The 17,191-nt window shown below is 42.3% G+C and overlaps 1 protein-coding gene across 1 annotated transcript; it reads right to left on the bottom strand.

Moving 5' to 3' along the window:
* Positions 1-5,408: 5,408 nt before the first annotated feature.
* NFS1 (NFS1 cysteine desulfurase) lies at positions 5,409-17,186 on the bottom strand (the record flags this gene model as incomplete). Its single annotated transcript, XM_009586247.1, has 12 exons — positions 5,409-5,762; positions 6,394-6,483; positions 6,610-6,693; positions 8,059-8,140; positions 8,318-8,423; positions 9,852-10,009; positions 11,427-11,561; positions 13,558-13,651; positions 14,689-14,841; positions 15,517-15,600; positions 16,204-16,320; positions 17,169-17,186. Coding segments are annotated over 12 exons (1,185 nt in total), but the record flags the coding sequence as incomplete, so codon positions are not given.
* Between the last annotated feature and the right edge of the window lie 5 nt (positions 17,187-17,191).

The raw sequence follows: 17,191 nt of genomic DNA, 5'->3' as shown, positions 1-17,191 counted from the left end.
GGGGGTCGGGTCGGCGCGGGGAAGGGCGGGTCTTGCCGTGAAGAAGCGTCCTCTGCCCCCCCCCGCGTCGGCACGCGCCTTTCGTAGGGCGACACGACAGCCGGAAGGCTGAAGAGAGCAACGTCGGACCCACGGTACGGGATCCGTACGGTTGCCTCCGGTACAATGGTAATGCGGTGATAGTGTGACGCTTTTTCTGGAACTCGATGATGGTGTAGCTGAGGGTTATTGCTGAGGAAACGGGGACTGGAAAGGAGGCATCGAACTTGCAGCGAACAAAAGAACCCTGAGGAGAGCGGTTGTTTCTGACTTCCTCACTTGGCACCGGGTTGCAGAATTAAAACGAAAGTCAGATCACCCTTGGTCGGTGCCCCTTTTGAGTGTAACTGCCCCGTGCTATGTTTGTCCTTTGCTTGACTAAAAACGTGCAATACAAATAACTAGACAGTGTCCTGAGCTGAAGAACAGCTAGACACCTCTCAGGAGATGCTCTGTCACTGCACTTCAGTGGACATGGGTACTGCAGCAGCATGCATTTTCAACAGAAAAAACCCTGCATAGTCTGCTGCAAGAAACAAATGAAAAAAAACCATTGCATTGCAAACAATTTTCCAGCCAATCTGGGAGTTCGACAATTCAGTTAACTTAGTTGTTTTTCACCACTTAACAGAAACCAGGGCCAAAATGTGTGACGGGTGTGTTGTTCTGAGGCAATCGGATCAGGCCTGGGGCTGCTCAGTGCCACAATAACCCTCACTCCATGATTTGTTTCCCTATATATCCCCTCTTTCTACTCGCAAATTCTCCTCCTCTACCACCCTCATCCCCTCCCGATAAACAGCCCACACGTGTTTACCTTCTCCCTGTTATCCCTGGTTTTACAGATTTTGTACTCTATTTGGTATTTATGATAATGACCGCCCTGAAAATTTATCAGTTCTGTCAAGCTAACACCTCCTTTTTATCTTGCTAGGTGTGCCATCTGCTTACGCATCACTCCCTGATGGCTGTAGGCAGTATCCAGTAATTGGTCTTTTTATAGCATTAGTGACACTAGGCACGGTTACCTGTCAGCATGCACCCCTCGACACGACCGAGAGAAGCAGGCGACTGGAGTCACCAGAGGTACCCACAGCCAGGTTTGCTGGACCCCTGGAGAGCTGCTTGCCCAAGGTACACGAGGGGCAGCAGGAGCACCTGCAGCTTAGGGCCTTGCTCTGCGGCACTGCAGCACTTCCCGGGCTGCACCAGCCACCCTGCAGCAGGGAGAAGGTGTAGGATAACACAGGGCAGTGCTGGAGTATCCCAGCTCAGAAGAAAACTAAGACTTTTCAGCTTTTGTACAATGTGATGAGTCACTACATTGCTTTTTGTTGCTAAAATAAAGTCTGGCGGAGAGACTTGTGATGTTTCCTATGTGGACCAGCAAAAAACACAGGACCAAACTACATAATCCTCAGTAGGCCTCTAGACTGTGTCTGTACTGACTCCACAAAGGTGCACTGGAGAGCAAGTCTGGATGCCCTGGACAGCTGCTGCAGACCTGCACCTCAAGCATTCTGATCTGTGCAGCAGCTCAGCTGGAGCGAAGTCTGGAACAGATGCCTGTGACACAGATCACCTCCACAGCTCTCCAACTGTCTTCTCAGCCATACCCAAATTTTCATAGGGAGAGAATATTTAGTTTAGGCAAGGTTAACAGAAGCAGATTTGTTTGTAGAGTGGATGAGAGGGAAAAAAATCCTGGACTAGATTAGGAGCATGCCAAGTGACCAAGGGCACCAAAAAGGAGTTGGCAGCATGATGCAGTTAGGTAACAATAGTAGGGGGAAAAGTGTCTCTGGAAGGCAGAACACTGGTAGGCATAAGGTTAAAAGACAGGGATCATTGGTAGCAATGTCCAGTACGCTCCCCTGTAACATGCATGTGGTGGAAGGCAGGCAGAGAAAAATGGTGTTAGAAAAGAATGGCTTTGCCTTTATTAGGTACTAGGAAATTATTGAGAGCACTAATTTATCTGTCTCCTCCACCTAAGCCAAAACTGAAGTAGGGTGTTAGATACGCAACTAGGGAAAAAAACCGTACACAGGACATTTTAAAGTAAAGCTTGAGGGAACCTGCACCCATTGTGCCGATTCCACATCTGAAATAAAAATGTCTTCTCCTTGCATTATACTTTTGCTACACCACTAGGCTGGAAACAGTACCCCAAATCCCAGGCTCCTTGCTTCTCCAGCACCCTAGAGATACCATTCTGTAAACACAACCTCTGATCTTATTCCTTCATCTGTACAAGGATGTGGCTTGGATGAATGAACCCAGTTTACTAAATGATTCATACTACTTTGCATTTTCCTTTCTGATCACTACGTGTCAACTGCAAGTCTTAATTGTTTCCAGATCATTTAGAAAATGTTCAACAGAAATAACCCTTAACGACGCCTCCCAGAAATACTCTCCTATACTTGAAATCTGTCAGTCAGCTATGATGTGCCTTATTGATCCTTTTTAAAACTAAATTAAACACCTTTTTTTGTTTTACTACGCCTACCCAGCACAAAACCACTTTGACTGCTCATTAGTGTGAGCTTTTCTTCTTGTAAGAGCATCTTGTACCAGCCTTTTTTTATTGCTCTGTTTCGGATGGATATGAGGAACATCAGCCATCAGGATGCTCAGTTCTCCCAAGCACTCAGCTTGTCCATTTTAAAAACTGGCATTTGCTTTCTTCCAGTGCAGGACCTTACTCACCATCCTGAAATTTAATTGAAACTGTCTTCAGACCAACTTCTGGGGACTCAGCTTTGGGAAACTGTATCATTTCAAAGCATGCGGCATACATGTTGTTAGCAGAAACAATTTGACTAAAAACAGTCGGACCATGACTGAAGTCACACCAGACAGACAGAGAACAGCAAGCCGATCAATCAGGCAGATATAAGATCGAAGATAAGAGGCGGTATTTTGTTGGGAGCAATAAGGTTTATGTTAATTTATAATTTTAAAAAAATCCCCAATAAGTTTATGGCTGGCTGTATAACATTGTCAAAAAATCTGTTCACTGACCCTCTTCCTCTCTGTCTCCTCAAGTCCAGAACAGGTAACTGTCTTAATTCTGTATTATCCTTCCTGAAGAAATATTAAATAATTTTTGCAGTTAGGTGATGAGCTCTACCAGCGTTTCGAAACACTTTTTTGCTCCACTTGTGTATTACCTAACCATTTTGCACTACTGGAAGTTTATTTTATTCCTGTTTGTCACACTGGTTCAATTTTTATGACACTTGCAAAATGGTGACACTAAATCCTCACCTTCCTGGTATCCTCACCCTCTATTATTAATTTAATGCCCTGCAGATGGCTCCAATTAATCACCAAAAAAACCCGCACAAAACCCCACAGCTCCCTCACTTCTGAGTTATTTATTTGTAAATATTCTCCTCCCAAAGAAATTTACTTCCCCATACAAAAAGCTTTAACTGCATTCAGCAGTCTACAACTAGACATTCATCCTTGGCATTACGTATTTCTGTCATGGAGAAAAGTATCTCCAGTATAAATTTTTCCTCATCTTGTCCTATAAGCACTTTCAAACAAACATTTGGTAATAGTGTGAATGAGTTGCCCAAACCTTTACATGTAGAATTTATATTTTAAATCTTAGCACATAAGAGGTGCTCAGAATCTTCAAGATTTGGGGCTCCCTTTTCTCAAAATAATCACAATTTAAGCTATTTGAGTTAAAAAAAAAAATTAGCTCAGATCAGGCACTGAGTTTGAGAAGACCGACTCATCGAAAGTCAAATGTCAACTTGATGACAGAAAGAGCTTCTACCAGTATTCACAGAAAACTTAGTTTATCTTTCTCTGTTCTCTAATGAAAGGCTGCAATTTAGCAATTTACCGCTTGTGCTGCATAGTTCAGCCAGAAAGGTGGATCCGAAAAGACTGAAAGTAGCCAAGTTTAAGTCTTATCTATATTTTTTATCATCCATGAAACAGAAAGAACAATTTCATAAACATATAATTCTAAAACGTGCTGGGAAGGTGTTATCACGTGCTTAATCCAGAAAACATATATGGCCCAAGGATAAAACATAGTACATACAACACCTCTAAAACATATTTATGCATACAGTAGTTTTAAAAATGTTCTGACGAAATACAAGGTGCCAGCCCTACAATATTAAAACTGCTAAAGCAAATCATTTCAAATAGAACAACTGAGGATTAGCTTTGCATTACAAATACCAAATCTGTCCTTGGTAACAAAAAAAAAGAACAAGCTTCTGTAACACAATCCACCTTGTGAGACTTAGCTCCAGCTTTTACATTACATGGTTCATCCTCGAGGTAGATACCATCTAGAACTGAAGACGTACTGTCTATAGGATATATTAAATTCAGCAGCTAATCATCCATCAATCAACAAAACTAATTTGAGAGCTGTCTGCTTATGCAATTGAAACAAAGGCACTTCATAATATGGGGTTAAGTTTCCTACTGGAAAGAGCAACAAAGGTAAGAAAGAAGAAACACTGATATGAATTAATCTCATCAACGCCTTTTTAACAGACACTTTCCCCCAGAATTTGCAGGGAACAGATTCCCATGCAAGTCTCTAGTCAGACAGAAGTACAGTCTGTCAGCAGAGAAATATCCAGAGCCTCATGTTCTGATCTCCAGACAAAACATCCAGGCTCAACTGGACAAGACTCCCTAAAGTGACAGAAGCCAACAGCCAACAGCCACAGGCAAACTCTGAGTAACAGCAAAGGACTATCACAACAGAAGAAAAAAAACTCAAAACAACAAAAAACCCAGACTGCATTAAGACATTGCACTTTATCTGCTCTCCCCACCACCTCCACCACTCGTGTTCCAACTAAACTGGTACTGCAACTGAAGCTGACATATTCTGCCTACCCCCCTCCTCCAGTCATTCAAGTTTTTTTCCTAACTTAGAAAACAATTGCATGGAAAAAACACAATGGAGGGGACAGCAAAGTGCATCATCACTGCATCATAAACTCTGTAATGCAGAAGAATGGTTTGGATTAATGCACACTGGTCTCTAGAAGCATCACCCAAAAAAAGATAAAACCAAGGAAAAAGAGCCAAAAATACTCAGTTTTAGAAAAAAATTGTTCTTAACTGCATGTACAACTTAACTGTGAAGGCACATAGCCACGCTGAGCATCCTTTTCCTCTAGAAATGCCAAGCTTTTTCCTATCCGAGAATTTCTGGCAGTACAATGCATTTCAGCAGCACAAAACCAGCTGCTGTTGCAGGATGCCCGCCTCAAACAGAAAGAACGGGAGGCCTGGCAATAGGTCTGTGCTGCAAACAGAACAGCTACACGGGATGTTTTGCACTGAGAAGCAACAACCTCTCACCAGGATTCCACTGGCCCAGGAGTAACACACTGATTTCATTTTCTTATTAGAAAATAAATTATGTTTCAGCACAAATTTCTGTGTGTCAATATAAATGCAATGGGTGTTACATCATCCTGCCTTTCTCCAGGATAAAGACTAGTTTCATTTTTGGCTTCTTAGACTTTGTGATCAGAAAAGGTAGTTTTCCAGTCGAATTGCAAGTGTCAAAAAACAGAAGTGCTGCGTAATTTGTTCAGGAATGTACAGAAAATGCATTTCAATCCACATCCATATGTAGTCCATGGATAGCGACGTTTTCTCAGTGCTGAGTCCACTTAATGCTTTTGAGGTCAATTCCATCCTGCACCATTTCCCAGAGGGGGCTGTAAAGAAAGGAAAAATGAGGGCTATCTAAAATGCACAGGACAACATCAACAATAACCAAACAGACAATTTCATCAACTACACAATAAATTAGGAGATACCTATCCTCCCCTTCTGGAGGTCAGTGAGCTTCAGACGATCATTCCTCAACTGTGTCCTCAGCCCAAAATACAAGAGGTGAGAGGGCAGGTGCTCCACCTCATTTCCTGCTCCCACTTTAGGCATAAAGTACTCGTGTCTCTTGGAGACTGACTCCTTGCATTTGACACAGTCCAGATGAGTCAGGAGTCCTTCAGTTTCACCAAAATACAACAACTTATCAATCCATAAACTCAGTAATACCATCTCTGGCTTAGAAACTTCTAGGTACTGCCCTATGTGCTTGCCCTACTCGTATTCTTTCCCTGATAAGGGCAGGATCTGGAAGAAGGTTTGTTATCAAGTTTTTTTCCTTAAAAATTTGTCACTACTATTAAGATCAGGCCCATTACCCACTCTGGCTACACTGCTTGCTTATATACAGAGACACCACCAGATTTTTGAAGCAAACAATTACTTTCAACTAAATCCAACTCTTTCAATTATTATCATACTTAAGAAGTCTTTACGTTCAAAAAGAAGATAGCTCACCTCATTTCCCTCAGCCTCTTAACATGCTGTATGCACTTCTGCACTGTATAATCTACTTCTTCCTCTGTAGTGAAACGACCAATGCCAAATCTAAACCAAAAGAAAACCAGTAAGGGCTAGAATAACATGCATATGGAGGGGTGGAACAAATCCACCACCTACTTTTAGCAGAAAAGAAAAATATTTGGAAGCATTAGGGAAGACCACTCCATGCACCTTATAGATGAGTGAGCCAAGTCTTCATCTGTTCCAATTGCCCGCAAAACATAGGAAGGCTCCAGAGAAGCAGATGTGCAAGCACTGGGGAAAGAGAAGGCAGGCAAATTTCAAACTTTTGTTCATGTGCAGATGCTACACTGAAGGAACACTTCACTAATCTCCTCCAACAAAGAACAGGTCACTTACAGACATTTAATATTACTATGACCCTTTACAACAACCTGTATCAGCTGCCCCAGCCTTTTAGAAACCACCAGTGAATACAAGCAAGAAGAATGGTATTTCTGCTGCTGAAGAAAAAGACTGGAAGGGGCAGGCATTAGAGAGGAATGAGGGTAATAAGTTAGGACCATGAGGTAAGAAGAGAGAACACAGGTAACGCAGTAAGAATAAATGGAATGCAGACTAAGAGGTAGCTGAAATGAAGGCCATGAGAAAAAGACAAAGGAGCCAAGACAGAACTAGCCAGAGAAGGTAACATACCAACAGGAACATTAAAAAAGAAAAAAAGACTTCACAAGCTGCTGTTTGGCAGCAGAACAAATAAATGAAAAACAGTGTACAGAGGAATCCAAAGCAAGATGATCTAGTTATAGTCACCAGTAGAGAGAACTTCCATCTTGAAGCAGTAGGCAAAACTGGTTACATGTTGTTACTCAATTTTTACAGGTAGCAACATGCAGCACAAAGCAGAGCCTCAGAAGAGATTTTCAAATTACAGAAGTGTTCAGCTTCAGAGACAGTCCTGTGGAGACTTGTTCTTCCTGTTCATAGTGCCAACATATTTCTAATTAAGATATGCTGACCGCTTTGTTCTCAAAGGTGAGGAAAGGAGGGCATCTTTACAATCCATTAACTTCATCATGAGCATCAAGTTTGTCTTAGTAACAGAAATGTTACTCGTCACTCCTGTAGAGTCAACAGAGCTCCATAAAAGTGTATTCAATTTTCTTTCTGCTTCTGCATTAAACACAGGCACTATGAGCTAATTTAATTCAGGTATTTGTCTAGCCTCACTAGATTCTAGTTAACGATCTGCCACTTGTGTGAAACCCTCCTCAGGACAAAAGCTGCTCAAATGCTGGTAGCCTTTAGAACTGAAGTGTCACCGGCAATTACAAGCCAAGGGTACTCAGATCGCAGGTAACCAGTCTGCAAGGCTGGCAGGTAGGAATTTCTAGGTTGGTTTTTCTGGTTTTGTTTGGCGGTTTTTTGGGGTTTTGCTTTTTTTTTTTTTGCTTTCAGGATGAGTAAATTTGACCTTCATTTGAAATGTGCCACTTCAGAGAAACACTATCTTAGAATGCAATCAATGCCAGGCTGACTCATTAACTGAATACGCAAATACAGGGCACAGAAGAGACGACTCCTTAGTTTGTACCTCCATTAGCAGATGTTATTTTCTCTCCAAAATACACTGCTATCCTCCCCACATATTCCACCTACCTTCCTGAAGACAGAGCCACGTCTTTCAGAGCCATCAGAAGACTCTCCCCTTCCACATATGCAAAAGATAAATTGATGCATCCTACAAACAAACAAATTAAATAGACAAAAAAAATTTCCATCAACTGAAATCTAGGGCAAATCCTACTCCACATGGCAGTACTTGCACAATGTGTAGCTAAAGTGCATTATTAAGTCATGGCCATTAACACTGAGGAGCCAGACGGTTCTAACGGGCTCAGGATTTTGCTAATGTTACCTGGATAGCGATGCTTTCTATCTCCATTCATAACCACATCAGGAACTTCACTCATTATTTTTGTAACCAGTCGTTCTGCCAGTTGTGAGATTCGCTTATGGTCATACTAGCAAAGAAACCAGAAAAGAGATCAAAATAATAAACAGGGTACAGTTTAACCTCACTCAAACTGCTTTATGTCACCAGCCGTGAGAAGACTGAAATAGCTGGGTTTGCTTAGACTAGAGGAAGAACACATCTGAAACTTAAAAAGAAACTGTCAAACTTTGCCTACTCTAGAGACTGTTTTAAAAAAGAATTACCAGTTTCGTCGTAGCTAGCTCAGCCTCCAAACCATTCAGAAAGATCTATATATACAAGCTGCCAAATTGGCTTTTGTAAAAGCATTGAGTCTTTGTGTTTATAGACAAGTTAGGTAATGCATAAGATGACGCATTTTACAACACAAGAAAGGGCATCTATTATGGTAAGTGCCCCTTATTTCCCTAGGAGCTCTCAAACTCTACTACATAAAGACATGGACTCGCAAATTACTGTGAACTCAGCTTTTACAACACATAACCTACACAATGACAACTGCCCACGTGCAGTGTCTCGTTGTAGACTAAAAAATGAGGTCACTTACACTAAAAAAGCAGTAAGGTATTGTATTAGCCCTGGTACACAGAAATGGCCAGACAGACACATGCAATTCATGCTTGTTTACGTGCTTGAAAAAGCTTCAGAAGAAAACAAGGCTATCTCAAATATTCCTTGGTTTAGAAATGTCAAAACTTTGCCAGGCAAGGAAGAGAATCCAGATCTGAGGCTCGTGAAGAATTCAGGCTCTGCAGGCTCTCCAGCCTCTAACAAGGCTTCCATAACCACCCAGCTCAGACGGCAGAGCTCTGCCTGTCTCCCAGGAAAAAGCTTGATCCTATGTGTACAGATATCTGGCTTATGCATTCCACTGGCACTATATTAAAGGATTTTTACATCCAGCTGTAAGGAATGCACTGGTGCCCACAAACAGATATAGCAGCACACAGAGGCTCAGATACCAGACCCAGCAAATAAACTTTACTGTCCAAGCTAAGAAAAAAAAAAAAACATTCTTAGTTGCAGAGCTGCAGTAAACTTGAACTTATATACATTTAGTAGGTATGATAATGGACTAGGAAGTCTCTTTTTTTCAATATACATTACAAAAACATGATTTATTCCATTTCAGAGATGCTAATACATGTGTGCAGAATGGAGAGATGAGTACAAGCACTTAAAGCCGTATTTCACTAAAACTGTCAACTGTAAACCTGCTGTAGAAACCAACGATCCAAACCACTTCAAGAAAAAAGAAACTTAAGAAAAGCTGAAAATCAACTTCCAATTACCTAAAAACATCCTTGAAGATCTCAAAACATTTACTTAATGTTACAACATGAGAATCAAATTCAATTCAGGCACATGGACACAAAAAGACCTAAGGAATCTAAGACCTCACTGGCCCCGTTATATTATTTTCTGGAATCCAGGACAAATACCTTCTCCCACATACCTCCATCTCTTGCTGTGCCACTTCACACGCTGCCCCCAAGCCCACTGCTAAAGGAGTGGGCACAGTCCCAGACCGCAGTCCTCTCTCCTGGCCTCCCCCACTTTGCAGGGGTTCTAGCCTGACGCGTGGTCGACGGCGAACATAGATAGCACCAACCCCTTGAAAAGAAGGAAAGCTGTTTTAGTATACACCCCCAGTTCTGAAATTATGAAAAGGGACTCCAAGGTTTGGAAACATTCCTTATTTCCACAGCAAACACGTATTTGGACACTTCGTGGGAGAAAAACGTACAGAACACATACAGAAGCACAGTATTTTCTAGGAAATGGTGTTTGTTCCCACCGTTCATGTTCCTCTTCACTCAGGCTCCCAGAGCTTCAGCCATGGGAGAAGCTCAGTTTCTCCCAGCATGCTTCAGCCACTGAAGGACTCGGTACTTCCCTTACTTCTCACAATTCCTGTGCACAGCTGAAGTTCATCCCTTTGCACTGAAGTTTTGATGTGCAGGTATTTCATTCATTGATGTTCCCTTACTGACTTCCAACTGAAAGCTCTAGAAGAACTCCTTTCCCAGGGCAGCACCACTCCCAGGAGTCCTCCCCCTTTCTTCTAATTACGGAGACTCATCAGTGGCACCAATTTCCAATGGGCAGATAAGATGAGCCAGTTTTGACAGCCAGCCAATTTCACTCTCTAGTCTCCTCACCTAGAAACTTGACTTCCATGTCTTCATGTGCCTTGGCATACCTAACAAGTGACTGTCACCACAGGAAGAATGGTTGCAACTTCTGGTCATAGTAAGTTGTGAAAATTTATGTCTGTCACCTGCCCAAAGTTATTGGTTGAAAATCTAGTCCTCATCCAGAGATATGTCTTCAGCTCTCAGGAGAGCTCGTACAGAGAAAGACGACATATTGAAAAAATAATAATTTTGCCTTTTTGTTTCTGAGTAGCAAACAGAATACAGCAAACCTGATTTATGTCTTTCTACATCCAGTGTTACAAACTAAATGGGCTGTGACAGTGATAATAGCTGAACTTTTACTATTTGGGAGTCAACTAGAAAATCCATAGCCAGATTTTAAACCCCCTTCTGCAAAGAAGATGCACAAATGGGGTTGGGGGAGGAAGCCATTGGAAGTAGAAGACAACCAAAATCACTAAGAATTTAAACTTTCCAGTTACCTTTTGATCTCCTTGTTGCAAGTTACACTTGGGTCTAAACTTTGCCCTATAACCTATTTCAACCATTTCAGCATCAATGCTGCTTCACACCAAGCAGATGACTCCTGAAAAGCCACACCTCCTAATGCTGCCACCATTGTAAGATACAGTTTCTTCCTTTGGTGAAGCCACCTCCCAACCCACCATCACTGAAGATTCACTTACCGCAGCTCTAAGTCTGGCAGCAGTGCCTGAACTACTCCAAAGTCAGTCCAATACCTGTCTTAGAATAGTTTTCTACAGTTTAAGTAACAGTCACTATGACAGACAGGTTTGACTTCATACCTTGTGCAGTTACCTTAAGGTAGGCATGGAAACAACAATTCTCTAGAAAAGCACTTTAGTAAGTACCTTTGGGCCCATAAATTTTATGGCCACTGATGCTCATTAGATCAATTTTCATGTTGTTGACATCCATAGGAATTTTACCAATTGCTTGTGCAGCATCTGTGTGGAAGAAAACCTTACGTGCACGGCAGATCTCACCTGTAATAAAAACACAAAAGCAAAAAAACCCACATTATCTCATCTAATCGTTATGATTCCAATGATTCCAACAACGAATCTAAAGCATTGGTTTATAGCAGGGACCAGTTCTGAGGTGACAAAGGAAGAAATGGGTGCTGTCATGTTTCTTTTACAGTAAAGTGTCTTAAGCTGCGTAGGAGCTATTCTAGGTGATGCCTAGCTGGGCACAGGTTTAGACAGGTCAGCAGGTAAGACTACAGTGAATTTCTTCAGTTGAGAAGTTAAAAAGTCTTCTGCTGTTAAGAAGTGAGATTGTTTCCAAACCCACACCTACCAAGTTTAAGTACAAATGGCTGCACGGGACATCCAAGTTTCCCCACGGGGATGACTCCACAGCTGGACAAAATGAAAATCTTTTTTCTTGATTCTTTTTCTTCTCAACATCAGTCCAGTACAAGCCAGCCTTACTTTCAAGTTTATACTTGCCAAGTATTTTTATGCCATTTCCTCTATTGTCCAAGTTCTGCAATACTCTGCTTCAAAACTTTTCTCAGAATTGTCACTAGTCCTCACACAGGCTGATTACTCCCACCTAAAGTTACTCAAGCCTGTAATCAATGTTTTTGCATCCAGAGGTAAAATACACTCAGGAACAAAATAATGTAATGTTCATGGGCAGTGAACTTAAATATTATTTATTTTTGTCATCAAAAAACTCACAACCCATCTTCCACAGAATCCGTACCTAGCACAGTTGCATCCCAGACCTTTGCACAAGTTCAGCATTATCTTTCAAAGGAGAAGTTGTCCTCCTGCGGTCCAGCAAGAACGGCATTGCTACTGCTAATATCATGCCACAGGCCTTCGCTAACAAGGCATTAGGTTACCTCTGCAAGGCCCCAGTCCTGGCCTATTAGACCTGTTATCAAAGTGTTACGAGAACTTACTGTGGGAACCAGAGCTTGGTACCAGGTATCTCTGGCATTTAAGCACGGGACAACACTAACAGCCTTGACAATATAAGCACAGGAGGAAAATAGAGTCCTCAGGGCTATAAGCAACTCACTGATGGTCAATTACTTGTCAATGAAGAAATATAACCTGAAGAGCCTTGAGGAAAATGCTGCTTTGAGCATAATAAAGAAAAAAAAATGCAGCAGCTAAGCAAGAGGAAAATCAGCTACACAACAGGATAAAATGCCTGCCACTGCCTGAGAAAACAATGCGCTCCAGAACCATGCAGTATAAACTCCAGTGCAGAGACCAAAGCCTAAAAACTGTCTAAAGACTCAAACATCTTATGAAAGGACATCTTGAATATGAAGGGGGCAGGGGAGGTGTTTTGTCACTGTCATGGGAAACATTATCAAGGAATGACCATTGGATCCAGGGAGCTGCATATGTGGGCCACCTGCTCACCCTGCCTGCTCCAACGACCCTGGTTCTCCAGCTCTCCCTTCACCTGCTTTGAGGTCCCTGTCTCTCCATCTGCCTGCTCAGAGCCTGGCTCACCCTCTCCCTGCCTCCTGTTCCAGAAACCTGGCTCTTCAGCAGCCATTTGACCTCCAAACCAATTGTTCATGACTGTATATGGCAATATTGGGGGTGAAGGGGTGTCTAAGTGTGGTGCTCACCATCCCCTCCTGCCCCAAATTCTGCACATTTCTCCTCTTGAGCACTACAAGTGCTCAATAAATCATATAGTATGTAAACTCAATTTGGCCAGTTATTCTGTGCAATTTTTTCATCCATCATACAATTCAGAATGAAACTAGAAACACTGCAGCTGATCTGTACTACAAGGCTATAATTGCTGCAATACTCATTGCAAAAGTACTGAATTTCATCCTCATTTCCCTTTTAAAATGAGTTTTTATTTGGGACAGCATTATTATTTATTCCTTAACTATACTACATGTCATCTTTTGCATCAGTAGCACTTGGCTATGAAAATACTAAGTAAAATGAAGGAGAAGCGACAATAGCTGGCCTCTGGAAGCCATGGTGTACTTACCAATGTCATGAATTGGCTGCTTTACTCCTATTTCATTATTCACAGTCATTACAGAAACTAAACTTGTATCTGGCTGGAACGCAGCCTCCAACTCCTGGTGAAATATGCAAACAGACAGAAGTTGTGACTAACAGCAGAAGTAAGATTCCTGTGCAACCTTCAATTTGCTAGCAAATCTTAACCACCAGCCCCCTAACTAGCGCATTACCAACAAACCCCTTGGGTTCTGACACACAGTCCTGGTGAGAGCACTAATCCACGTGAAAACGAAATTCCTGTAGGAAGAGGAGCGTGATCAATTGCATTTCTGCATACCCTAACCTGGGTATGCACTGTGCCACCTGACTTTATTAAATCAAGTCAGAACAGGCTTGTTCTCATATATTCCTCTGAACTATTTTCTTTAATGAATTAACCACCCACAAAACAGCTTAAGCCACATCTAGACAAAGTGAGGTTGGCTATAAAGGAACCACACCATATACAAGAAAGCATCATGCGAAGAAGGAGTTTGCCAGCAAAGTTCTCAGAGAACATGACTAACACTTCTGTGCCTGCAGGCTTGATCCCTCTACCCCACCACATACACACAACATCTCTCCAAGCCAGATGATGGGGCTACATATAAAACTGATGCTGTCCTGTATTACATGACACAAACGATGAAATAAGCATATACAACTTCTAAATCCCAGGACTGTGGCCAGTACACCCAGAAGGGTCAGTTCATGGTCAACAGTCAAGTATTGTAATTGCTGTGTCTGATTCCTTGAGTAGCTCAGGTCATGAAATTTCACCACTAACTCCTGTACCAAAGCCAGCTCCATCCTAATCATGTACTAGGCTCTCTACAGAGTATTCAACAGCTCCACCTGCATGGGTATGGAGGCCAGCAGGTGAACAGCGGGATAAGAGATGGATGTTTTGGTTGAGAAAAAGTCTAGAGCACCAGCCAGAACAGAAAATCCTTCTCCAGCTGTGACAGAGATTTCACTGTGACTTTCATTCTACCTTCTGATACTTATCATCCTTTCCTCTTTATCACCAGGAGAACACAAGGTCCTCTCTAGCATCAATTTGAAGCAAAAACCTCTTCTATTTTCACTTTCTTTCTGTCAGTAAACAACCTACCTTCAAATCTATGAGCCCGTTTTTTTTAACAGGTAGATATGTGACTCGAAAACCTTCTGTCTCCAAGGAACGGCAAGAATCCAACACGCACTTGTGCTCTGTTTGCGTAGTAATGATATGCTTTTTTCTGGATTTATAGAACCTCGCAACACCCTGTCAGGCACAATCCATGAACAAGAAATTTGCCATTAGACCACTGAAGAAAGCAAGCTTTACACAAAATGATAGGAAACAAGAAATTACTACTTAGATATAATTCATTTGGATCTTCCCCGTTTGCCCAAAGTCATGAACCTAAAAGGTACTGAACATGTAATTCACACTACATATTTCCATCAGCACTCATTTTTCAAAGCATCTCACTTTTCAAAGAGCCTGTGAAAATGTTAACTGATGTAAGTTCTAGACATTATTAACAGAAAAACTTTTTTAAAAACATTTGCAATGGAGTCATATACAATGAGAAGTCTGAACAACCACATACTAAAGTTTAAACACTTCCTAATCTTAAGTCAGAAAAAAGTTTGTAATCAGAATCTCCACTATATTTCATGATAAAGATTTTAATTACGTAAGCAGAAGGATGTATTTGGTGCATCTAAGATAAGCATTGAGTATCATACTCTGTCCTCAAAATCATGTGCTGGGCACCAAAACATCCCAGTATTTCCTCCATGTATGTAGCAGAATACCACAAGGAGTAAACACAGGCATGCAAATATTTGCTAACTAGGCCAACATATTAACATTTAAACTGTTGAAAGATGCATACGGTTCTTAAGAGCATAATTTTAACATAATAAATAACTATCAGTATAAACCTTTTACCTTAATTGCCATATTATTTGATTCTGTTGCACCACTGGTAAATATAATTTCCCTTGAATCAGCTCCTACTAAATCCGCAACTTGCTGTTTAAAGAGAAATACAAATTTGATTTATTAAGATAAAATGCAAAACACATGCAAAATGTTTTCAAGAATACTTCCTTGAGCCTCGAAAGGATTACAGCTAGTACCTAACAAAGTTATGCTACAGTCAATAGTCTACGTATCTGCATTAATACAAAATACATAAGGAATTCATAGTCATTAGCAGTAGTGATATTAAGCATTAGCCTGTCATAAAAGAAGATAAAAGTTAAGTAGTCAAAAACCCAGCACATATTACTTCCAAAAAAAATGACAAAGACCCATACGTAAGATTAGGAGAATGGTAAAATATGAAGTTAGCCCAATTACTGCAGCAGCACGCTTGCGACCTTGAGAAACCAAAAATCCTGAAGCACCTTTGCCTAAAGTATTGGTTTCTGCCATTTCGGTTGCTCTAATCTCACTATTTTTTCTTGCAATAAATCTGCTAAAGTATAGCTCAGCAAAGCGGAAGCTGCTAAATCCAGCCCACAGACAACTAACTAACTACAACAGTTTTATCATTGTTTTTGATTTTCTTTCGACACCGATTTTCCTCGCCAGCAGCAAAACCATTTCAACTGCGGAGAGCCAAAGACTCACCCGCCTTGCCTTCTCCATGGCGGCCTCGCTCTCCCAGCCATAGGCATGGGTCCTGGAGTGGGGGTTACCGTAGTAGGCCGTCAGGTACGGGAGCATGCTGTCCAGGACTCTGGGATCCTGTGGGACACAAACCACCCGACCTTAGAAATGGAGAAGGAAAAGCATCTCTGTCCCCTCTACACACACACCCTCCCTCTACCCCAGGATTAGCAGCACTTCTGCTGCAGTGTCTAGGTTTAGCTCAGGCCAGATCTCGAAAACTTGAGGTCACTGCATGTTAGACACAACACAGTCTCCGGCAAGCACAAGTATCTGGCAATTATGTGCTGTGCCCTTCCACGTAACCTCGATCTGCATCAAGACGACCACAGAAGAACGGGATTTTCTGAGCAGAAGAAATACGAGGTCTTAGAAAGTCAGGAAAAATTATACAGGTAAGTATTTTGGTTAAATGAATTTCTTACTGCCCCTCAAAGCAATACCCATCCCTGCAGATTTCGGTGCAAGCTCTAATGCTGCCCTGCCACTGCTCCCCCCCCGCAGCGCACCCGCAGAACACCAACGGAAGCAGCGAGCCTCCGCACGCCCCGGGGTGCGGCAGAGAGTTGGCAGCGATGAGGCTGTCGTAGAGAAGTTCAGAGGCCTTTTAGAGGATGACCTAGACTTCCCCTGTGCCCCAGATAAAAGCGTTTGTCGTTACAGCGAACTTTAAATGACGCTGCTTTATCCACGGCCATCCCGCGGAGTGCAGGGAGAGCCTTGAACTCGGGAAACACGCGAGCGCTCCAGCAAAAACAGGGACGAAGTTTATTTCCCGCCTTCCCCCTGTACTGCCTGTTCTTTGGGGGAAAGCCGTGAGTCCGAGGGGCGAGTCAGCGGCTGCAGCAGTACGGGCAGCCGGGGGGCTCTGACGCCGCGACCTAAGGACGCGAGAGGCCGGGCACAGAGCGCAGCCCGGCCCTTACCAGCGGGGTGGTGGCCTGGACGT

Source organism: Fulmarus glacialis, unplaced genomic scaffold, assembly GCF_000690835.1.
Source record: "Fulmarus glacialis isolate BGI_N327 unplaced genomic scaffold, ASM69083v1 scaffold46969, whole genome shotgun sequence".
NCBI classification, from domain to species: Eukaryota; Metazoa; Chordata; class Aves; order Procellariiformes; family Procellariidae; genus Fulmarus; species Fulmarus glacialis.
Note: the sequence above shows the minus strand (reverse complement) of the source record. Positions and strands in the feature narration are given on the sequence as shown.